Source organism: Cynocephalus volans, chromosome 10 (genome assembly GCF_027409185.1).
Source record: "Cynocephalus volans isolate mCynVol1 chromosome 10, mCynVol1.pri, whole genome shotgun sequence".
In the NCBI taxonomy this organism is placed as follows: domain Eukaryota; kingdom Metazoa; phylum Chordata; class Mammalia; order Dermoptera; family Cynocephalidae; genus Cynocephalus; species Cynocephalus volans.
Genome location: NC_084469.1, coordinates 74,799,602 through 74,823,989, shown reverse-complemented (window position 1 = coordinate 74,823,989; position 24,388 = coordinate 74,799,602). Strand labels below are relative to the sequence as shown.

Here is a 24,388-nt window from a genome sequence, read left to right as displayed (position 1 = left end):
GGAGCCAGGCAGAATCATGTCCCTCCCTCTCCATCTTACTTCCTTGGCTCCACTAGAGCCATGGCAGCCAGTGCTGTTGCTGACCTTGGACGTCCTATGGCTGTATTTGGCCAGAACTGGATGTCTCCTCCTTGGTGTAGCCTGTCGACATGGTGAAATGCCAGCTGAGACAGGCATGTGATCCTCCCCAGAGTCCCTAGGCCAGCCCCAGGAGGCAGGCTGATGGTGCCCCTTGATGTCCATGGCTGGTGGGCACAGGCCAGGACCCTGGCTCTGGGCACTGCTGGCATTGCCGTCCAGCCCTGCCCTGGCCTGGGAGGAGGCTCCAGAGTTCCGGCCTTGCCCGATGACTTGTGCCCCTGGGCCAGGGTGGAGACCCTCGTTCCGGTACTACAGCAAGTGGGCGGCGTTGTTTGGGGCAGTCATCTCCGTGGTCATCATGTTCCTCCTGACCTGGTGGGCGGCTCTCATTGCCATCGGCGTCGTGCTCTTCCTCCTGCTCTACGTGATCTACAAGAAGCCAGGTGTGCAGGCTCAGCCGCCTGGGGCTTACCCCCACCCCCAGGCAACCATGTGGGCAGTCTGCCTTCCAGCCCTGCTAGAGGACCCAGGATCAGCTCTGTGCTTTCCAGAGCCCCATTCTGGCCTCCCACCTTATCTCTCCCACTCAGAGCCCACACCTCTCCCTTTAGACCACCCCAGGCACCCAGGACCCCATAATCCTCTGCCCAAAGGACCCTGAGCCAGCTTCCGGGGCCTGTGCAGGCCTCTTCCCCAGGGCCACTCTCCCATGGGGGACCAGCCACGGGCATACATGCCTAATCCTGAGGGTGGCTATTTGAAGGGCAGGTGGATAAAGCTTGGACACTGCAAGGAGCCCACATGCATGCAGGCAGGAATCCTGGGGTGACAGCCAGGAGGGTGGGAAACAGAACTCCAAGAAAGCCTGGAAGTCTAAGTTTGAACCTGGACTTCCAGGTCACTGTGAAGGTCACTATGAAGGTCTGTTTGTCAGGGTAAGAGGGTACTTCAAAAAGTTCATGGAAAGAGTTGTATTGTATTTCAATTCTATTTTTCCTTGAACTTTTTGAAGTACCTTAGTATTTTGTAGTGTTGAGCACCCTGATGTATAACTTTTAATATGGAGCCGTGTGGTATCTGCAAACATTAGGAACAGATCTGCAGGCTGTCCCCCTGCCAGGTGGCCTTGCCCCACAGGCGCTCAGCATCTAAAGAAGGCTGACATTCCCTCTCTTCCTCCCTCCCTCCACATGTCTGGTTTCTTCTCCTGACTTCTAATCTTGCTCTCACCCCCGGCCCTGCCCTCAGAGGTAAACTGGGGTTCCTCGGTGCAGGCCAGCTCCTACAACCTGGCCCTGAGCTACGCGGTGGGCCTTAACGAGGTGGAAGACCACATCAAGAACTTCCGGTGAGCAGTTTCCGGGACCCGCCTGGGATGCAGGGGCCAGTGATGGCCCTGCCCTGGGAGTCCAGGAGCCAAGACCTGTCACCTGACCCCACAGACCTGGGTGGGCACAGCCCCCACTCAGAGAGGGAGCAGAGGTAGAGGAATACTACCTGGTCTTCAGGAGACCAGGGTTGACATTGCCGGATGGGAAACAAGCAATTCAAGGGACTGCTCTGTGCCTCAGTTTCCACAGTGGAACATGCTGTGTTGTAAGGGCAATTTGGTTTTGTAATTCCTATCACAATAATCTCATGAGGCTGACAGTGACAAACCTCCCCTGGGTACTGCTCAAAGCTAATTCCCCTCCTTGGTGAGGAGAATCAATCACCTGTGATCACCTTCCCACCAGACCATTATGATAATAATCGGCGATATCTATTTATGTCACACTTACTGTGAACCTTTGAAAAGTGCCTTACACAGGCTCACGACAACCCCCTGAGGTCCACGAAATTGCTAACCTCATTTGCAGCAGAGGACACTGACGCATCGAGAGGTTAAGTAACTGACCCCAAGTCCCACAGCTGGTGAAGAGCTGGTTGAGTCTGGCTCTGATTGACTCTGGTAGTGACCCCTGAAAGTCACCCTTGAGTCCCATACTGGGAGACTGGGCCCAAGGCTCTCAGAGTCATGCCCGAAGCCACAGGTTCATGGAGACCTAGGAGGGAGCGGAACTCCTGAGGTGCCTGCCTTTAGCACCCAGACACCCCAGGCTCTCTCATGATGGCTCATGCCCTTTTCCCTTCCCCTCCTCAGCCCCCAGTGCCTGGTGCTCACTGGGCCCCCCAACTTCCGCCCAGCCCTGGTGGATTTTGTGGGCACCTTCACCCGGAACCTCAGCTTAATGATCTGTGGCCACGTGCTCATCGTGAGTGCCTCCTGGAGGTGGGGCAGGGCCATACTCTTGGGAGCCACCTGGATGTCATGTCCATTTCTGGGGTGTGGGCGGAGGGCATGTGGAGCACGCAGAGCCTAGCCAGACCCCCAGTTCTCTCCCCCTCCCAGCCCCTCCCCCTGGCTTCTTCCCCACTGGCCTGCCTCTCACCTGCTCCCTCCACCTGCCTTCCTTCCCCCTCCCTCCTCCTGTTCTTTTCCTCCCCTAACTCTGTAAAGGAAAACGGGCCCCTCTGGGTGCTGCTGAGCCCATGGGGCAGCCTCCAGGGCAGGAGAGGGGCTGAATCTCAGGCCAGAGGGTGAAGGCAGTCCCTGACATCATCTGCCCTTGCCACCCACAGGGACCCCGCAAGCAGAGGATGCCTGAGCTCCGGCTCATTGCCAACGGGCACACCAAGTGGTTGATCAAGAGGAAGATCAAGACCTTTTACTCGGATGTCATCGCTGAGGACCTCCGCAGTGGTGTCCAGATGCTTATGCAGGTGCCCTGGGTTTGGGGTTTCCCTACAAGGCTTGATATGACAGCTCAGAAGGCAGCAGGTCCTAGGGGCTTAGTGTAAGCCCCTTTTGCTGCAACAGGAGTCCCACCTTTCTGATTCTTTGAGTGCCCAGGACCTGGGAAACTGACTCAGAAGCCAACGGGGGCTGTGTTACCTTGGCCAGTTCTCGTTTTTGTTTTTATTTTTTAAAGATATAATTTATACACAGTAAAGTGAAAAAACAGTAAGTGTATAGTTTGGTAAATGTTTATCAAATATTTATATAAAAATATGTAGACACCCTCCAGGGGTGTGTAATCACCACGAGGATCAAGATCTAGAACATTCCACCGGGCAACTTATTTTACTGTTCAGTTTTCTCATGTAAAATTAGGTGCACGGATAAAATAATAACTGTTGTTAATTCTGAGGGATGATAATCTTTTTCAATAGTTTTAGATATTTCTCAAAATTAAAAAAAAGCATATGGGGTATCTTTGGGGGGTTATGACAGTATTTTGGAAGTAGATAGAAGTGATGGTATTGTGAATGTACTAAATGCCATTGAAATGTACACTTTAAAACTGTTAATTTTGTTATGTGAATTTCACCTCAAAAATTAAAAAAAAATTAACATTAAAAAAAGAGAAATATAAAGGATGCAGGGATTAGATGACCCAGGGACACTCTAAGGTTAACATCTAAATTCAAGTCTCTTATTTTGAGAACTCATAGGACAGTCCAGTTCTTGCCCAGGCTTGGAGAAATCACAGGGGATAATTTTGGCTGTAGCTTCACCTTTCTCCTGGTGTGTCCAGGCAGACAAGAGCCTAAATAGGGAGATATATTCCTGAGCCTCTGCAGCATGGATGGGAGAGTGGCTGGAGCTAAAAGAGAGCCCAACCCTAGCCACGGAACAGAGCCCCTTGGGGCATGAGGCCTGTTCAGCAGCCCTGCCCTCTGACTGATCCCCTACCTCACCCCTGGCAGGCTGCAGGTCTCGGGAGAATGAAGCCCAACATGCTGGTGGTCGGGTTCAAGAAGAACTGGCAGTTGGCTCACCCGGCCGCAGTGGAAGACTACATCGGCATCCTGCAGTGAGTGAGGGCCTGGTCAGGCAGGGGCCTGGGATCTTTTGATTTGGGCCAACAGGGTTTCTTGGGCCTTGGGAAATGGAAGGGAAGCAGTGGGTGCTATAAGAAGTTGAAAGCTCAGGAGGAAACAGGCTGAGGGTGTCCCACCCTGACCTATGGGACATGGACACCAAGGTCAGCAGGGATCAGGTAGGTAACACAAAGAATGAAATGGGCCCAGTATAGGGCAATAGGGAGCAGTGGGGACTATGGTAAACTGGGGAGAACAGCTACTTGGCTCTAGCCAGTTCTGCCCATGCAGAAATGTGGGCCCAGGGTCGCCAGATCTTTTAATTTTCAGAGTAGCTGAAAATGTGGGATTTTAGGTGACAAGCTTGTGCCCACCTGTGTGCTTCAGAAAGCCTACAGGTAGTCAGCTCAAGAGCTGTGAGGTGGTGCCACTGAGCAGAGAAGAGAAACCAGGCCCCTGAGGACTGAGCTCCCTGGGAATTTCAGGGTTGACTCCAAAGCCTGTCTCCGTCAGCTCTGGATGTGCAAGGTCCAGAGAAGCCTGCCTGAGTGGCTTCTTGGCATTGATGTTGCATAGAGGGGCAGTGTGCAGTTTCATTAGAGAACATGAGGCTGAGTGTTGGGGCCCTGGGACCTGCTTCCAGGTCTGCTATTAACCAGTTGTATGACTCCGAGCAATCATCTTACCTGCCTCTAACAAAATTACAACAGGGAATGATGGGGATACCTGGTCTCCAAGCTCCTCCCAGCTCCAAAATTCTAAGACTTCAAAATGCAGGGGCCTGAGAGGTCCCTGTCCCAGAGATGTGTAATTAAAGGAGTCCAGGGAGGACAATGCTTAGCCCATTGGATCAAACTCTAATGGTGGGCTCTTGGGCACTGTGTCAGTTGGGCAGTAATATGCTTCTGGGGCAGGAACCTTCCAGACATTCCATGTAGACCAACCATTGCATGAGTGAGACTGTTCCTGTGTGCATGCCTATCGTTCGGTTTATAGTCTCAGCTACATAATTCTCATCCTAGCGGGTCATCTCTTTAGTTGTATGATCCTGGGCAAGTTACTCCCCAAAACTCAGTTTTTGCATTTGTAAAATGGAGATAATAATAAACATCCCCACCTCTATGGCCAGGGTTGTGACGATTATCCAACTGTATCAGGAACACAGGGCCTGACTATAGGATCCACAGGATCTACAGTGCCACAGATTGTAGAGCTAGAGAGGTCCTGGGGGACTCTCCAGTACTGCCTGCACATTATACAGATGGGAAAACTGAGGCCCAGAGAGGAGAAAGGGTATGGAAGGAGGCAGGGCCAACTCCACCCCACGCTGGCGGGAGCTGGGGTCAAGAGAAGCCAGAGCTGACCTCCTCTCTTTCCAGTGATGCCTTTGATTTCAACTACGGTGTGTGTGTCATGAGGATGCGTGAAGGGCTCAACATCTCAGAGGTGATGCAGGCACACAGTGAGTACACGCTGCACCTGCTCAGTGCCCCTGTCAAAAACTAGAGCAATATCCCAGAAAGTTCTAGAACCCAATTATTTTTTAAGTGGTGGAGGGAAGAAAGGGAAAAATTTGTACAAAATACAAGGTCATAGACTCATAGAAAATCAGCCCTAGATAGTCCCTCGGAGCACATCAGGTTTCCAAATGGAGAAACTAAGGCCCAGAATGGGGAAAGATGGGTTCAAGATCATGCTTCCCACTGGAGGCAGAACCGAGACTGGAACTCAGAGCTCCCCAAATCATGTGCAGTGTCTTTGTACCCAGGTGATAAAAAGGGTATAATAGAAAAAAGGAAAAGAGGAGAGATGAGAACGCCACATGGAGAGGCCAGAATATGAAAATACTCATAGAAAGGTCATGAAAACTGGATGTTTTGGTCTTCAGACCATCTTTGGGCACCAAGTATGGATGTATTTTACATTCTAAAGTCATATATGATTATGCAGACTCTGAATGAGTAATATTTAGGGTGTGAAAGAAATACTATCTATGAGAGCACATTGAGGGCAGTGCTGGGGGACCTGGAAGGTTGGACTCTGTGTTTCTTGCAGGCAGAGGCTGGGTCTATTCATTTGTGCCACTGAGGGCTGAGGGCATGCCTGGCGCATGGCGCTGGTCAATAAATATTTATGCAGCCAGTGTTTACAAAGCCGTAGCTACCCTCCTGCCTGATGCTGCTCTAGGCACTGGGGGTACAGAAGGGACCCAACAAAGACTCTGCCCTTGAGGAGCTGACACTCTAGTGGGAGAAGTGTTATTTAACAGAGGGACCCATAAGTCTCTCAGGTCATGATAGTGTCCTGAGGAAGCTGACACAGGGTGCAGTGGTCAGGGAAGGCCTCTCTGAGGAGCAGGACTTTTACTGAGAAGGGCAGGGCTGGGGAAAATGTGTTCCTGGCTCAGGGGACCTCTACTGCCATGGCCCTGAGGCGGAAGCAGGCTTGGCCTGTTTGAGGAACGGGAGGAAGCTGGGCATGTCTGGGGCGTGAAGAGCCAGGGCAGGAGACAGGTCAGAGGGAGGCATGAGCCAGGAGTGGAGGCCAGGTGAGGAGTCGAAATCTTCTTCCTAATGTTAGGGGAGCCCAGGTGGAGGAGGGGCCTGGAAGTGCCCCCAGTTAAGGAGAGACTGTGAGCAAGCTGCCCCTCTCTTTTGCAGTTAACCCCGTGTTTGACCCAGCAGAGGACGGCAAGGAAACCAGTGCCAGCGGTGCCAGGCCATCCATCTCTGGCACGTGTCAGTCCCCCACTCCTCGCCACCTTCAGAGGCTCAGGACACTCTTGCCCTGTGGGGCAGTTGGTGGTGGGCCACCCAGGAACTTGGTCAAGGGCAGACCATTTCTCCTTGTGGCAGTGGTGGCTGAGTAACGGGTTAGGCAACTGGGAAGGCTTGGCCCCTGTTAAAGATTGCCAGGCTTGGTGGGGAAGTCAAGGACAGGGCTTCAAGGGGACTCCCCCCGCCCAGTGGGCTCTAGGGCTCATGTCCTTCCCCCGCCATGGCCCCTCTAGCCATGCTCAAATGTTATAGGCAGGGAGGGGTAGAATGGGGTTCTCCCTCATCCTCTCCTGCCGATACCCTAGGAGGCAGGGGAACCCGCAGTGCTGGTGCGAGGGCACCCTGCGGGCACTTTAGAGGGCACAAGGGAGTGTTTAAGAGAATGGAGAGCATGCTGCCCTACCGATGGGCTGCCCCAGAGGGCACTGGGACTCCCACCATCCCCCTGTGCCCACCAGAATTCCAGGAGAGAGAAGATGGGAGCAAGAAAGGGCATGTGGCAACACTGTGTGTCTCGGGCCCCGGCTCGTGGTCCACCTGCCCGAGAATCTGAGTCTGTGCCTCAGGAGGGGTGTAGGCCTGCCTGGGTGCACACCCATATCAGGGTGCTGTCAGCTGCTGTGTGCACGCCGGGTGAGGGATGGTGGGCCCCTCACAGGGCTCTGCTGTCAGACGGCTTCAGGCATCTGATGTGCTCTGCTCTGCTTGACCCTGCCCCTCCTCTCCTGCAGTGGCTCCCGAGGCACTGGTGCAGGAGGAGCAGACCAGCACCATCTTCCAGTCAGAGCAGGGCAAGAAGACCATTGACATCTACTGGCTTTTCGACGATGGAGGTCAGTGCCCCATGGACACCGGCTCTCCCCCGGCCGACTTCCCCCCCTGCCTCTGCATCTCTTGGCCTGCTCTTGTCAAGGCCTCTGGTGGGCCCCAGAGCCCAGCAAAGGGAACAGGGGCCCTCGGGCCCACCAGTGAGCTTGGGGAGCTTAGCTGGGCCCTTCTTCCTGGCTACCAGTTTTTCAGCTGTAAGATGGGGAGAAGCTGAAGTCAACCAGAGATAGAACCTTCTTTGGAGGTCAGGTGCACCTGACATCAATGGGAGAGATGGGACAGTGCACAGGAAGGCTGTAGGAATGTTCTTCACCTCACAGAGAAATACACCCTACCCCACCACCACTTTTCTTAAAACACGACTCAGATTTGTTGTTCCAATCTTTGAAAGAGAGAGAGAAATTGTCTGCCCCAATACAGTATATCCTATTCATGATAGCTAATACAGGCTGAGCACTTACTACATGCCCAACACTGAGTGCTCTACCTGGGCTAACCTAATGCAATCCCCAGGTAGAAAGTATTATTATTAACCCCCCATTTACAAATAAGGAAACTGAGGCACCAAGGATTATGCAGTGACACATGACAGTTGGTCCTTGGCCTTGTGTGGAGAGATGGCAGGGAGGGATGAGGGCTCCTACCCATTGGTCAGATTTTCAATATTCAAGAAATGCCAGTCATCTAGATTTTCACGTGAAACCCTCCAATTACTAAATGCCAGCTTGTTTATTTAAAAACACTTCACACGCCAGCCCACAGAGCACCACGTGCAACTCGGGTATAGTCAGACCTGTTCATTATACAGATGGATAAACTGAGGTCCAGAGAGGGGTTTGCTTGTGGCAGGTGGGGTGGGAACCCCCACGGTGCTCTATCCTGAGTCTTTTCCTCTTGATTCACGGGGACTCACTCACCAGGCCTCACCCTCCTCATCCCCTACCTCCTTGGCCGCAAGAAGAGGTGGAGCAAATGCAAGATCCGTGTGTTCGTTGGGGGCCAGATCAGCAGGATGGACCAGGAGAGAAAAGCGTAAGAGGGGAGGGTAGCCCCAGGGCCTGCACGGGACCAGCGCCGTCTCAGCTCTACCTGAGGCTGCCCCTTCCCCCACTCGGACCCTCCCCCACTTCTCCAGGGGGGGTCCTGGGATTGTCCTGAAGCCCCTGGCTGGCTATGTCCAGGCCACAGCAGTGGTGAGCAGGGTTCTGGGCAGGAGCAGGGTTCTCCCCATTTCATGAGTTGTTCTGGTTTCCTGTCCCCCTCCAATAATAAGAAGCAGATGCCCTAGTCTTTGCTATGACAGGGAGGGGTGTTAAGTTTTAAAATCACAAATCTCCTCCAGGAGAAACCTGTATGAAATGAAGGATGGAGATCCCTCCTCCTGAGAAATGAAGCAGGGGTTAGAATCCTTGAAGTCAGTGTCCCCAAAGTGTGGGACACAGGCTCTGGTGAGACAAGTGGTGACTTTGTGGTGAGGAGATGGGGCAGCAAATACCGTCAAATCTTTTGGCAAGAAGTTACTTTTAATTCTTTTTTTTTTTTTTTTTAAGATGACTAAGGGGATCTTAACCCTTGGCTTGGTGTTATCAGCACGCACCGGCCATCTCTATATAGGATCTGAACCCGTGGCCTTGATGTTATCAGCACCGCACTCCCCTGAGTGAGCCACGGGCCGGCCCAGAAGATACTTTTAATTCTCCTCCAATTTTGTGGCTGATTCTGCAGGAGTAGGTCTTGGTTTAGCATTGACCTGTCTTTCTGCTGGTAACCCGCACTAATCTCCTGTCTAGCGAGAGGAGCAGGCCTGAACTTGCAGGCTTAGCGGGCAATGGCATCTGGCCAGAATTTAGCAACACGGGTTTATGTACATGGGTTTTATTGGTCACCTCTTTCTTGCCAGAGTTGCTGGTTTTCTGTTTAAAATCGTGATATAAAATTTCCCTTTGAAATGTATCTAAGTTAGAATGTGAGTTGATTTAAACAGAAGAGGAAGTTAATAGTGAGGCAGGTGCCACACAGGTGTGGAGTTGGCAGGGGTTGGGCAGGTGTTGTTGAACGACTGCTGCTTTAGAGCAAGGTCAAGTGAGGTCAAAGGTCACAGGCTCGAGGTCCGCTGGAGGGTACAGACAGATAGGGTGGTTTTCCCGAGGTCATGCAATTAATTAGCCAAAGAGAAGAAGCCTGCTCAGTCTCTAGTGTCCTTTGCAACAAACTTGGCTGTGATGCTCCAAGGTCAGGATAGGAGGGGACCCCATGACCTACATCACCCTTGTCCTATGCCAGGATTACACCCCCACAACCCCCTTCTTTAGTCACCCCTGTGGGAGTCAAGGACAATCCAGCAATTCCATCTCTTTGTCCCCATACCCAAGGAGGACTTCTCCACCAAAAGGCCACTTTCTCAGCAATGCCAGAGGAAGCATTGCTTGGGGATAGCAGCATCGGGCCTCTCCATGATCTCCAGAAAGTAAACAAACCACACAGGCTGCTTTGCAGTCCCAGCTTCCTGTTCCAGCTCTGCATGGAAGCTGGGTTCAGTGGGTTTGGTTTAGCTCAAAGCTGTGGCACTGTTGGGGAATAGCACATCCTTGAGGCGAAGGTTAGGAAAACTCCTCTGTCTCCCAACAGTCCCTTGATGGGCCACATCATCTGCTCTCCCTATGACCCTGAGGCCAGGTCTCTGCTGCCTCCTTTCCCAGCCTGCCAACCCTGCCACTGCTCACCAAGATGAGTCTGCCCACTACTCGGCTTTCAAATTCTCATCGCCATGTTCAGGACCAGCAGTGGCTTGACTGCTGGGCCCCAGACTGGTCACTCGGGCTTGTCTCCCCTCCTTCTTGTCCCCCGGCACGCTGCCATTCCAGCCAGCTCCTCACTTTCCCCGCTCCACCACCTGGACCCTCATGCCTTCACTCATTTGGACTCCCCTCACCAAGAAGTCCAGTGGTCCCTAACTGGGTGGGCACGTCAGAATCATGTGGGCCAATACCTAAACCACATCCTGCCCAGGGATTCTGACTCAATGGGTAAACTAGCTCCCAGGCAGGTATATTATTTTAAAGGCTCCTCCGGTGATTCTAGTGTGGACACTCCCCTGTCCCATCCCCCTGGTCTACAATCTTACCAACCATCCAGCCAGATGGCCACCTCCTCCTCTCTGACTGCTACAAACCACAGGTGGCTTCTCTTCCCCTTTTAGACGAAAGTCAGCACCATCTGGATAGCTACTCCTGATTCTATACTTAATTCTTGTGTTATCTTTGTTTCCTCAGCCGCTCTTTAATTTCCTTTTTTCAACTTTCCCATCCCTTAGACGGCTGCTACTCAAAGTGTGGTCCCTGGACCAACAGTATTGCATCACATGGGAGCTTGTTAGAAATGCAGAATCCCAAGCCCACCCCAGAGCAGCTGAATCAGAATCTACATCATAACAAGCTTCCCAGCAGATGCATAGACACATTAAAATCTGAGATGCACTAGTATAGAGATGGTCACCAGACACTCGGGAAATTCTGGTCAATTATTTTTCCATGTCACTTGTCATCTGACCTACTTTATCGTCTGCCCAACCCCATGTTAAACTCCATGAGAGCAGGGTTTGGCCTGTTTTCTCACTGCTGTATGCTCAGCAAGTGCTCAATAAAGTTAGTCAAATGAATGAACACATTTTAAAAAATCTCCATGTGTCTTCCAGGATCATTTCTCTGCTGAGCAAATTCCGACTGGGATTCCATGAAGTTCACATCCTTCCTGACATCAACCAGAAGCCGCAGGCAGAGCAGTGAGTTATCTGTGTTGGGTTTCCAAGCAGAAGGGCCAGCTGTGTGTCCTGCGGGCCCCTCTGCCTGCTGCCCCTTTTCTCCTTGGTGAGCCACAAGTAAGGGGCTGTTCCTCCAGCCTCGCCTAAATAGGGCTCCTGGAAAGAAAGAAGAGCCAGCATTTGCTGCTGTTTATTTTTGAGTTCGTGTTTCTTCTCCCTTGCTCACTGGTCTTTTGCATATCAGAGCTCTGGTCTTTGCCAGAAACAACCTAGCCTTGGAGACTGATGAATGTTCACATTTGTGCCTTCCTTATATCAAGTGGTCTTTAAGCTCTTACTGGTGCAGATTGTGGCTGTTCTGCCACTTGAGCAGAGGCCACTGTTTCATTGCAAGGGACTCCCCCTCCAACCAACTCCCACAGACCTGGGGGCCCAGGGAGTCTGGCTTCACAGTCATGAGCCCATGCTGCTTGCTACTCACCAAAGGCTGATTTTACCTGTGAAGGTGACTACTTTTCTAAAATTTCCCCAACCCCCTTAGTGTTTTCATAAAGCGGTGGTTCTCAACCTCCGTGTGAATCAGAATCACATGGGGGGTTTGTGAAAGCACAACTTGCTGGGTCTCACCCCCAAGATTCTGATTCAGTGGGTCTTGGGTCGGGCCTGAGTATCTGCATGTCTAACATGCTCTCAGGTGATATCAGCACTGCTGGTTCTGGCACCCACTCTGAGAACGCCCGTCTACCATGTAAAGTGCTTAACACAGTGCCCGGCCCAGAGTCAAAGTTCAGTAAGTAGTGGATTTGTGGCTTCTGCTTACTGTTCACTTCCGAGCTCTCACTACAGCTGCATCTCCCCTTGCAGGCCCAGCTGCACTGAAAACTGCCTCCTTCTCCAGGCACTGCCTGACTTAGGTTTCTCTAAAAGGGACTGTGACTGGCCCCACACATCCCCTCCTGCCAGGCTAAGGTAGAGGTTACTGTGCAGCCTATTTCTTGACTATCTTTGGTCCAGTTGGCTATGGCCAGGGGTGGCAACTTCTGCAGGGGTTGTGGCAGGGACACATCCCCTTCCTGGGGCTGAGAGGACCATGGACCCAGGCAGCTGCAGCCCCTGACATTATGTTCACACATCAGTGCTTGGAGTGGGGAGAATGTTGAATGGTCTACCCAACATCTTCCTCTCTCCCTCTGTGCAACATCAAGTGCGTGTACTTCAATGGTGTCCTCCTATCTCAGTGTCCTCCTTTCAGTTTCCTCTGTTGGCTCTTCCTCCTCTACTTGACTTACACTTGTTGGCAACTTTAGGGTTTGGCCCAGGACCCTCTTCTCTCCTGTTTACTCTGTCCCCAGGGGAGCTCATCCATCCATGTGGCTTCAGATGACTTCATCTGAATGCTAATTCTAAATTTCTGTCTTTAACAGTATAAGTCAGATCCTACAGAGAACCCTCCAACAGCTTCCTGTCTCACTCAGGGCAAATAGCAAAGACCTGCCTGACTGGCCCTCACTGTCCATCTGTGCTCGCCTCCTCCTGCTGTCCCAAGCTTACCTTGCTCCAGCCCACCAGCTCCTTTGATGCTCCTCACACAGGCCAAACATGCTTTTGTCTCAAGGCCTTTGCACATTCAGTTCTGTCTGCTCCCACACCCATTGCCCTGTGCATAGCAGGCTCTGGAAAGACAAACTTCCTTCAGGTCCCAGAGAGGGCTTTCCCACCCCTGTTGTTCTCTATCCCATCCTTGATTTGTACATTCGTAAAACTTCTGCTTTATATTTATTTGCCTATTTGCTTATCGCCTAGCAGACCATGAGCTCCATGAAGACAGGGGACACAATCTGATTTGTTCACTGTGTATAGCACAGAACCTGGCACAGAATAAGGTTCAGTAGAGACTTGCTGAATGGTTGGTTGGGTGGAGGGTGGATCATGGGTCAGTTGTTGCAGATGACTTGTGGAAGTTCGGTTGAATACCAGACCCAAACAGCAGAGCTGAATTGAACACAGTAGCCACTCTGAGGTAAATGACAGCATCAGAATGGGTTTCAGCCTGAAAAGTATGTCTCTGTGGCACCACCTCCAGCTCCCTCCAGGGATCTGGTTCCTCTGGAGACTGGGCCATATCACCTAGCCTCACCTGCTCTCTCGTCCACAGCATTAAGCGGTTTGAGGACATGATTGCACCCTTCCGCCTGAATGATGGCTTCAAGGATGAGGCCACTGTAACTGAGATGAGGCAGGACTTCCCCTGGAAGATCTCGGATGAGGAGATTAACAAGAACAGAATTAAGGTGCAGGAGAGAGAAGGGCCTTGCTGGGGTGGAGGTGGGGGTGGGTCAAGGCACAACCCTGGGTCAGGGCCATGTGTCCCTGGGTCAGGGCCATTTGTTCCCTGTGTCCTGAGCTTAGTCCTGAGTCCCCTCCCATGAACCCTTGACTCTGCTTCCTCCTCCCAGCCTCTGAGGTATCCTCAAGCCACAAATGCCTGGGCTGATGGGTAACCCAGCTGATGGGTATCCCTGGAGTGATAGCCTGGTCCTCCTGCCCATTTTGAGCAGCCCTGGCAGTGGACGTGGACCACCTGGAGTCCTCCCTCTCCTCCTCCATTCCTCCATGCCTGGTGGAAGGGATTCATGAGACAGGCAGTGAGAGTCGAGCATGATTTGTCCTAAGGCCAGCAAAGCTTCCTGACCTTCTGCTCTTAACCTATAGACCCTGCCCCAGCACAACCCTAAGCCATGGCAGCACCTTCAGGACGCTGATAAGGGCTAAGAGAGGGTGTGTGCATCGTGGTGGTGGTGTGGGGAGTACTACTTAGAATGGCTACTGTAGCCATATGAAGAAGGGATGAGCTGCTAGTGGATGGGGGCAGGGGTGGATCTCAGTTCTACTCCTGGTGTCAGTGGTTCTCCACCAGGGGTGACTTTGCCACCCTACGCCAAGGGACATTTGGCAACCTCTGGAGACATTTTTGATTGTTGCAACTTGGGAGTGAGGATTGCTACTGTCATCTAGTGGGTAGAGGCCTGGGATGCTGTCAAACTTCTTACAATGTACAGGACAGTTCTCACAATAAGGAATTGTCCATCCAAAATGTCAATAGTGCAGGGTTGGTAATCCCTGATCTAGGTTAATTTACTTCCCCTCAGTTTTCCATTCTCTTAAAATGGGGTGTCCATCCGCTATCAGATCCTGAGTATCAATCTTTTTTGAACAATTTGGAGACATCCTCCCCACCCCCAACCCAGTCCCACACAAGCTTTGGGGAATTCCCTGATTTTTGGCCCTCAGACCCTGCCCAAAAATGTTCACGTGGTCATCTGGCTCTTTGGAAACACTGAATAAAATGTGGTGTCTGAAGGAGGCTCTCCCACACTCTGTTACAGAGGAAGTAGAGTGTTCATCCCTGCTGCAGCTCACTTTTCTGGAGTACCTTCCCTGTACCAGGCCCTCTGCCTGGTGCTTTTGCAGAAGTTATCTCATTTGATCTCCCCAAATTCCCCCGGGGAGGATATTATAACACCCAATTTACAGATGAAGTCAGCGAAGCTCAGGGAGGCAACGTGAATTGCTCACATTCTCTCTGCTACAAAATATCAGGGCTGAGGTTTGAACCCAGTAAAGTGCTCTCTCTTCACTATCCTGCTGGTCATGGTAATAAAGCCAGGCAAGGAGAAACCAAGGAAGGCTTCTTGAAGGAGGTGAGCTTGGTGCTCAATTACTTTGAGGTTTACCTTCCTGGAGGCGGGAGAGATTATAATAACTTAAGAGGAATAATTCATGTATCCAGTTGGAAATGTTAAAAGAGGCCATAGGCTTGGTGGGGGGTCCATTGCTCTTGAGGATGTGGGAAGTGACCACTTGACTTTCCCTCGCCCAGTCCTTTCGGCAGGTGAGGCTGAATGAGATCCTGCTGGATTACTCCCGAGATGCTGCCCTTGTGGTCGTGTAAGTAGCACCTGGCTGGCGGGAGGAGAAGCCTGTCAAGGGTCTAGGCCTCTTGCATCCCAGATATCACTGGCCTCCTCTCTGCTCTGCTTTTCCCGTTGGCTGCCTTTTCTTGCCAAACTCAGCTTGGTAAAGTGGGGTCCTCAGCTCATTCCAGAAGGAAATCAATTCCAGGTTGTCTGAGAATCACCCAGCCCCCAACTGATGTTACTGCCAAGCTCGGATCACAGAAACAGAGGCCTGCCCCAGCCCAGCTGTTCCCTCTGGACCCATGTCCAGTTCTGAGTGATCCCTGGTGGGTGTGACCTAGGGCTGAGCAAGTAGAAGGTGACAGTAGCACAGAGAGAGTCTCAGTGTGGCTCCACTCTCTCGGAGGCCAGAAGGAAGAACATGGTCAGGTCAGCCAGCCCTCTGAGTCCCCAGCGCCGGGGGAAGAGGCATTTGACAAGGCAAGTAACTGGCTTTTCTTACATTTCTTGGGTGGCCAACCACCTGGGAATTCTGCAGGGCAGCCAAGGAGCCAGCTGAACCTGTGTTTTTAATACTCTGAAGCCAGGATCAACTACACAGTCTGCAGGGCCCAGGTCAAAATGAAGATGAAGGGTCCCTTGCTCAAAAATTAAGAATATCAAGATGTGGTCCTCCTTTTCAAAGCAAGCTCCCTTACATTCTCATATAGGATATATGGAATTTAGTTTTTTTTAAAAAAAAATCTCATGGTGGTGGAAAGGAGGAAAGGACAGAGGGCAGCAGAGATCAAGAAATGATCATAGGTTGATAATTATAGAGAGATGATGTGGGCATGCAACTTCAGTGTATTATTTTTCAAAGCTAATGTGTTTGAACATTTCTATAAATCTGCAAAACAGAATTTGCCTTGGATGGGTAATAAGTGCCTCATCAAGCTTGCTCTGCCCTGGAGGGAAGGCACCCAGACCTGTCCTTGGAATGTGTGTTCGGATAGAAGGGCTCTGAGGCTCTGGAGATATGGCCCATTCCCAGATTTGTCACCATCTCACCTGGACTGAAGATGTCAGGATCTAAGGACATTGGATTCATGAGAAGACATCTCAGATCAAGGAGCCCATTGAGGGTGACAAAAGCAACTCAAAGCTCATCTTTCCACCACTTCAGTTGCTCAAGTACTAGATAAGTTGTATAAATCCCACCCTGTTTCTCCTGTAATATCCTCTTTCAAGAACGTGTAGCAACGTTCCTTTTAGGTAGTGTATGTGCCACTTTCATAAGATCAAATGGTCAATGGATTCAGACCAAAAATGGCCAATGGCTTCTAGCAGATGAATAGGAATGTGACAGTTAAAGCCTGAGGGTATACACCCTCCTAGGGATTGCTGAATGGTACAAGCCAAGCAGACAGTCTGGGACTGACCTGGGAGGTTTCTGAACCTCAGTTTTGTCTTCAGATGCCTTTGAAGATTCAAAAGGCACCAGCATCAGTTACTCTTCATTGACGGGACAGAGGTAAAATTTTGATTTCCACCAACTAGCATAGTTTAGTCAGCAGAAGAGCAGTTAAGCTATTAGAAACAGGATAATACTCAAACTGTACTCCCATACACCTAGTCAGCATTCAGGAATTGCATCCTAGTCCATTCAGGCTGCTACAATAGAATACCATAAAATGGGTGGCTTATAAATATAAGAAATTTATTTCTCATAGTTCTGGAGGCTGGGAAGTCCAAAATCAAAAAGCCAGGAAGTTTGGTGTGTGGTGATGGCCCATTTCCTGGTTCAAAGATGGGGCTTTTCTCTGCATCCTCATTTGGCAGAAGCAGCCAGGGATCCCTCTGGGGCCTCTTTTATAAGAGGACTCATCCCGTGCATGAGGGCTCCACCCTGATGACCTAATCATCTCCCCAAGGCCCCTCTTCCTAATACTATCACCCTGGGGGTAAGGATTTCATGTGAATTTTGGGAGGACACGAATATTCAGACTATAGCATATGGTTATGACTTACCAAGTTTTTGTCCCCCAGTCACTTCATATGTGCCAGGAAGACATTCGGACATATAGAATTCTTAAAAATTCCTAGTATCTTATGCATTGTGGCAATCATTCTTTTCAGCAGATTAATGTAAGAGCACAGAAGCCTGACAACAGGCCATTGCCAATCCTTCCCTGGAACTCAGCATTTCCCGTCCCATACCCCAGGTGCCACCAGTGCCAGTGTGCACTTTTCCTAAAGGGTGAAGTGCTCACTGCATTCATTTCTCAGATGGTGATATAATTCACAGTGCAGGCAACTGGGTTGAGCTCTTGCTTGCAACAGTTTCCTGTGTGAATTAAGGCCATCAAAAAAAAAAAAAATGTCAAGATGGTGACAGCAAAGCATTAAACCAAGCAGGGGACCCTTCTGAGCATAGGACCCTGTGTGACTGCACAACTGCACACCCATGAGGCTGGTTCGGCCCAAAACAATGCTTCCTGGGGCTTTAGGGAGATCATTTTTTGTACAGAGAAAGTTCTCCATGTCTTTCTGGTGTAAGAACCGTGATAAGGAAAGGGGCTGGGTTTATCTCCAAGCCGCTGGCCAATACCAGCAGAGAACATTCCTACTGCATGGGCTGGCCCAGGGTGTGGACTGAATCAGAGTGCAAAAGAGTAGAAATGGCTTCATCCTGGCATGGTTCCCCAAACTTTTCCTAGGGTGTGTGTGCACCTGGTGTGCACGGGTGTGCCCAACCATGGTTTCATGAGCACCATCTCTGTTCAGAGAAAAAGGTTTGCATTTGTCTCTGCTATTAGCCCACTGCATGGCCTCGGGTAAGTAACCCCATTTCTCTCTAGCCTCAGTTTCCCTAATTATAAAAAGAAGAGTTAAACTAAATTATTTCCAAGATTCTCTTTTATGCTAACATAAAGCAATTCTAAGTTTATTTGCCATTAACATTAGTCAGTCTCTAATTATAAAAAGAAGAGTTAAACTAAATTATTTCCAAGATTCTCTTTTATGCTAACATAAAGCAATTCTAAGTTTATTTGCCATTAACATTAGTCAGTCTCTCTGGCCATAAGATGAGGAATTTCATGCTAGGAGGCACCTCTCCCTCCCCATGTGCCTCTCCACTCCACCTCCAAGGGAAAACCATTCCCCACCATCAGCCTTTGTGGAATTAGCTAACACAAATACTTATGAGTCCAGTCACTTTAGAGAATACGCCACTGCTTAGCATTACTCATACCTACCCTGGAGGCATGCCCAGTGTTTCTCAAAGTTCAGTCGGAAGGTCAGCCCTGCCAGAACCACCGAGGAATGTAGAAAATGCAAAGTCCTCAATTCCTTCCAAATCTGGGTCCGGGAACCGCCTGCATTCCCCAGAAATTCTGAGGAAGGAAAAAACCTCCCAAGCCCCACTGAAATGACAAAATCACATTATCCAGCATTTCAGAGAACATTCTTGGGCCATTTTCTAGAACCAGTTTGAGGCAGCACTTGTTTTTTTGCCATTGACAAATCAGCAGGTTATCTGACTAACGGCCCTATGTGTGAGCCCAGCTACACCTGCACAGCTGATAAACCAGCCTTGTCAACAGCCCTACAACCTTTGGTTAGACTAACCACCCATTCCTGTTGGTCCAGGCACCTCTTTTTTCTATAAAGACTCTCTCCTCAAAGCCAAATAGTAATAATCAAAATAGTAATAATCAACATTGCATTTTATTAATTGAGCCTCTATGGTACTCAAGGCATTGGGCCTTATTAATTTTTAAAGCTCTGTTTTAAACATCCCCCTAATCTCCATTTTTGAGATGAGGAAACAGCCTCAGAGGAGTTAAACAACTTGCCCAGGATCTCACAGCTGGAAAATGGGGGTTGAATCTCAAAGCCTGTGACTATAGTTCGGACTCAGGGCTATCAATTTGCATGTAGGTTAGATCTAAGGCTGCTTTTCTTTGTGGCTAAGAGATGCAATTATTAACAAAAAGTTCCTTTGTCCTGGAGCGGCTTTATTTCTAAAGATTAGTAGCTTAAGGCATGTACACCCTGTGAGCAGGGATAGAATGTATTATTGATGGGCTTGGGGGTGAGTTTAAAGGTGCTGTCCCTTGGACAGGAGAACAGGCTTGGTTGAGGGAGGGAAGTTCATGCGGATGCTTGAAAGTCTACCACAGGAGTGACGGGTGTTCCCTACCCCAATAACACAGACATCCGTTCCCTTGTGGGCTTGGAAGTTTCTTAATTCAGTCCCTAGAAATAATGTAGCATTTCCCAGATGGCATTTTCAGCCTTTGGCATAACTGTTAAATCAGGAGTTTGGGCTGGCTGGTTAGCTCACTTGGCTAGAGCATGGTGCTAGTAACACCAAGGTTAAGGGTTTGGATTGGTATACCAGCCAGCTGCCAAAAAAAAAAAAAAAATTATATATATATATATCTCAGGAGAGTTTGGTTTCAATATTCCCACATCCCTTTTCCCTGGAAAGTCACCAAACTAAGATGACAATAGCTTCGTGAAATGCGTTGTTCCCACTTAGCTTCCCTAATCCTAGGGACCTTGCTTTTTAAAGGATGACAGTGGTTGTCCTGAGTGAAGCTCTGATCATGGAATTCCAAGTAGGAGGTAGCTGTTTAGGGATTTCATGACCATTCTTGGGTGTCTCAGAACAGGTAGGGGGTTACAGTGAGCAGAGGCAGCTGGGTGGGAAGATCCCAAGACCTTGGCTGAGGTCCCAGCTCTGCCACCACCAGCTTGTTCATCTCACGCTGGTAAATAGCAAGTGATGACAGTAGCTGCTGACGTCATGCAGTGCTGACTTACTACGCGCGTCAAGCGTTGCACTGCACCCTGTGTGTGCTTTGTCTTCTTTACGGCTCACAAACGTCCTCTGAGGGAGGTATTTGTGTTCTCACTTTAAGAGAAAACTGAGGCTCAGGGACAGTGAGGCACTTTGCCAAAGTCATGTGGCTGAGGAAGAGGCAAAGTCACCACGACTCAGCTTCTCTGACGCCAGAGCCTGTGCTCTGAAGCCCAGCATTGAACAGCATCCTCCTTCAGTCCAGGTTCCCTCAGCTGTGACCAATCCCCAGGGCTGTTTTCAGGTTCAGATGAAATAACTGCTGTGGATTCTTTTGGGAAAACAAATAGACTGCCAAGTGAAGTCTCTTATAAGGTGCTTGTGCCCTAACTTCACGTAGCACCAGCTGGATCCGTGAGACGCTGCCTTCTCCAGGAACCAAGAGCCGGGTGGCTGCAGCCATCCTGATATATTTTTGGAATTCTTAATATTGTAGAAAAGTCACTTCCTAAAATAGCTGGGAAAACATGGCCAAACAGTATTCCCAGGACATCTCGTTATTTGCACAGCATTGCATAATTAGGACAAGGGGCCCTCCAACGGCAATGGTGGAGTCCTGCTCCCAGGGTCTTACGCACAGGGTAGGAGGAAGGACAAGGGCACTGAGCTGAATCACATGAATGTATCATGTTGTGGCCACAGGCAGGTGTGTGGCTGGAGAAGCAAGCCCAGCATGATGTGAGTGTCCTGATGGGGTGGGGTCTCCCACTTGACAAATCTACACCGATCCTGACTGTATTGGACTGTTCTAGGTCCAGGGGAAAGGGCATGAACAAGACTGACTGGCCTGCTCATGAGTGAACATACATTCTAGTGGGAGGAGACAGACAACAAACAAATAAGTCAAAACATGCTTCTGAGATTGCGAAGGGCTGTGAAGACAATAAAATGGTGACATAAAGAGACCTGGGTGGCCTGCTTTGGAGAGAGTGATTAGAGAAGGAGATGCACTTAAGCAGGGACCTGAGTGATTTGAAGGAGCCAACCAGGTGAGGGCTGGGCACTGCCTTTCAGGTGGAGAGAACATCAAGTGAAAGGCCCTGGGGCAGGAGCAAGCTGGGCACATGATGGTGTGAGTTGGGCCAAGGTGGCAGGAGACGAGGTTATGGGGGTTGGCGAGGACTGGATGACGTGGGCTTTGCAGGCCACAGCTTTGTTTAGAAATGCTTCATGGCTGAAGGTACATTTTGACTAATGCTTTTAAGGAAAGCAGAGGGGTCATTCTTATGGTGGGTGGGAAGGAGCTCTGAAGGGGATAATAAACAGACCTGCTGTTCAGAAAACAAACTGTGAGCTGGGCTGTGTGGGGAAGGCCCCTTGGTAATTTCTCTTCTGCCGCTTCTTCCTGCCTTGCAGCACCTTGCCCGTAGGGAGGAAGGGGAAATGTCCAAGCTCGCTGTACATGGCCTGGCTGGAGACCCTGTCCCAGGACCTCAGACCTCCGGTCATCCTGATCCGAGGAAACCAGGAAAATGTGCTCACCTTTTACTGCCAGTAACTCCCAGCTTGGCCACACCTGGCCAAAGCTGAGGGTGCGCGGGACTGGGGCCCCTCCAGTCCATGGGGACGAGACTCATGTTCTCTTGCACTTGAAGTGGTAGCATCTGGTGATCCGACTGAAGAAGATGGTAGATTTCCAAACTTGGCTGGACCCCACTTCCCTGGACATGTCCCCTGGGCCTCGTTTTTGTAGGCTGGAGAAGTAGCAGATGAAGTTGCAAGGAACCTTCTCTGGAGGACCTTATTCCTTTTAAAAGTGCTCTTTTGATGACCATTAATTAAGATTTCAGTCTTTGATTTGTACGCACATTTGAATAAGAGTTCTGGATGTGAATGCTGACAGTTTCCACAGACCTTCCTTGGTAGTAGTTCCCAAACCATACCTCCTTCCTCCCACAGTCAGGCGAATGGGAGCCCCACCTGGAGGACCTACAGGAGCTCCCAGGAATGCAGGGCTCTCTCAGCCTGCACAATAATGCAAATAACTACCCCCATTCCCTTCACTTTCTCCTTTTTTTGGTGGCTGGCCAGTACAGGGATCCAAACCCTTGACCTTGGTGTTACCAACACCAAGCTCTAACCAAGTGAACTAACAGGCCAGCCCCACCCTTTACTTTCAATAATAGGTATTCAATGATTCTTTAGGCCAGGGATTTTAAAACTTTTTTGGTTGCAACCACAGTAAGAAATACGTTTTATGTTCAGACTTGGAACGCAACACAGAAATGACTGGAACAAAAGTGTCACAAGATAATGCTTACCCTTTCTATGGGTGATGACCTTCATTATTTTCTATTTCTTTCTCTCTTTGTTCCCCCCACTCTTTTTCTCTTTTTAATGTTGGTTGTAATTCACTAAAATGAGTTTTGGACCCACTAACGAGTGGTGACCCACAATTTAAAAAACACAGTAGACCTTCCTTTGTGTCCTGTGTTTGTCTACACAATAGGAAGCCCAGCTGTTTAGGGGAAGGGCCACTGCTAATCATTGCTGCCATTTTCCCAGCTCATCCCACAGGGAAGAAAAGGGGATTAATAGGACACGTGAGGAGGGGTATTGATGGTGGGAGTGTCAAGAAGGAGTGTTAAAGAAGCAACGAGATTTAAGAAATCTAGGGGAAGGGTGTTAAATTCAGGTGTGGTTAAGGATGGGTGACAGAATGTCAGGAATGGGGAAGCAGAGTGGGGGGACATGATAAAGATGGCTAGATTGACAAAGAATTAGGAAGGAGCAGGTCCAAACCCAGTCCAAGGCTGAGGAAAGGATGGGGGAGGAGGAGCCCCTAGTAAGAGAGGGAAAGAGAGCAAGTCAGGTGAATGTAATATGGCGGGTGGAGATGGGAGAGAAGCTAAGGAAGACGGAGATGGAGAAAAGACTCGTACCTGCTTTCCCCACACACAGGGAAGGGTGTGCAGGTTACTATGGATTGAACCCCCCAGAGTGTTGGCATCCACAAAACTAGGGGAAAAGAGATGAATGTACATTAAGAGACATCAAATGCCAGTGGGTGAGGCAGAATGAAAGGGCATTTGCGGCTCTGGACATAAACACACAACGTACAGGTGAGTTGTGTGCTAATATGATGACTGTGCCTTCTTCCAGTGGCAATGGGGTGGCTGAAGGGACAGGCATCTTTGGGTTCCTTTAGTGTCCTCCAAGGTGGCTGCACTGACTACATAGTCATGAAGGCCAAAGTCTCCTTCATGGGTTAAAACCCAAACAATTTTAGCATTTCTCAGGTCATCCTACTGCCAAGTCCAAAAGACTCTGAGCTCCCAGCCTGTTCTAAAGCTCTCACTGCTGTTTTGCTGCATCAGGGCTTGCTGCATGAGTCTGAGGACTGGCCCAGCTTGCTAGGGATGGCCCTGGAGAATGCAACTGCCTCTGAGCCAGTCACCTAGACCCTGGGACCAATCCCCCAGCTCCAGATAAGGCGAACCTCCATCAGGGAATGCCTGCCTTCCTAGAGCCACACAGGAAACAACTTCCTGGCAAATGGGTGCTCTGTCTTCAGACCTCAAAGAGTCCCTGGTCCAAGAACAGAAAATGTTTTAGCTTTTGGTATTTTAAAAAACAAACCAAAATTTTCACTATGTTGGAAACAGTGAATTTTTAACAATAATAGTTTTGTTAACAAACAATAAAAGCTTTGAGTTAACAGTGAGGCCATAAACAATGAAATGAATAAAAATATGTTCATTCAGTCAACAGAACTTATTTGTTTTGGAACACAGTTTTTCAGCTCTGCTGAGTGTTTTGAAAAAATTAACTATTGTTTTTTCAACCCTGGATTGAACTTTTCTCTGAGCTTCTACTGGTTCTGTAAGTCATATGGCCAGATTTCTACATGAATGTTTATAGGAGCCATTTAATTTCCCTTTGCTTCTTTTTTATGTATTTGCACACTAACAGGAACCTATTTTCCTCAGCTGATATAAAAGTCTCCCAGTATTTTTGATCTTGCCTCAAACCGAGAGGTAGAGAGGGTAAGTGGAAAAAGCCATGGCGTGGTCACCAGACTTGGATTTGATTTTCTGTCTCTCCCCAAAACTGCCTTTGTGACCTCAGACATGCCCCTGAACCTCTCTGGCCCTCAGTATATGAAATGAGAGAATTGGACCAGAACAGGTATCACCAGCCAGCTGGCCACTGGTGACTGTGGTTTGGCCCAAGCGCAGTTGACCAAAACTGTGGATGCCATGGAGAGGTAGAGGGGTGGGGAAAGGGTACACATTCTTTGGTCACCTCCCACCCGTCCCAGCCCACCAGTTCCTACTGCCCTGCTGTGGGACCCTCCAGGTCATTGTCTGGC

General features: G+C 49.8%; 1 protein-coding gene across 4 annotated transcripts in view; it reads left to right on the top strand.

The window, feature by feature from the left end:
• Positions 1 to 23,694, top strand: part of SLC12A3 (solute carrier family 12 member 3) — a 35,974-nt gene extending 12,280 nt beyond the window's left edge. For 3 of the 4 annotated variants that reach the window (XM_063109009.1, XM_063109008.1, XM_063109006.1), the window contains 13 exons: positions 369 to 524; positions 1,330 to 1,429; positions 2,225 to 2,336; positions 2,704 to 2,844; positions 3,832 to 3,938; positions 5,325 to 5,407; positions 6,606 to 6,683; positions 7,454 to 7,555; positions 8,471 to 8,582; positions 11,245 to 11,331; positions 13,466 to 13,601; positions 15,191 to 15,258; positions 21,433 to 23,694. In XM_063109009.1, the coding sequence (XP_062965079.1) occupies positions 369 to 524; positions 1,330 to 1,429; positions 2,225 to 2,336; positions 2,704 to 2,844; positions 3,832 to 3,938; positions 5,325 to 5,407; positions 6,606 to 6,683; positions 7,454 to 7,555; positions 8,471 to 8,582; positions 11,245 to 11,331; positions 13,466 to 13,601; positions 15,191 to 15,258; positions 21,433 to 21,574 (1,424 nt within the window). In that variant the 3' untranslated portion in view covers positions 21,575 to 23,694. The remainder of the gene's footprint in view (positions 1 to 368; positions 525 to 1,329; positions 1,430 to 2,224; positions 2,337 to 2,703; positions 2,845 to 3,831; positions 3,939 to 5,324; positions 5,408 to 6,605; positions 6,684 to 7,453; positions 7,556 to 8,470; positions 8,583 to 11,244; positions 11,332 to 13,465; positions 13,602 to 15,190; positions 15,259 to 21,432) is intronic. The other variant, XM_063109007.1, reaches the window with a different exon arrangement.
• The last annotated feature ends 694 nt before the right edge of the window (positions 23,695 to 24,388 follow it).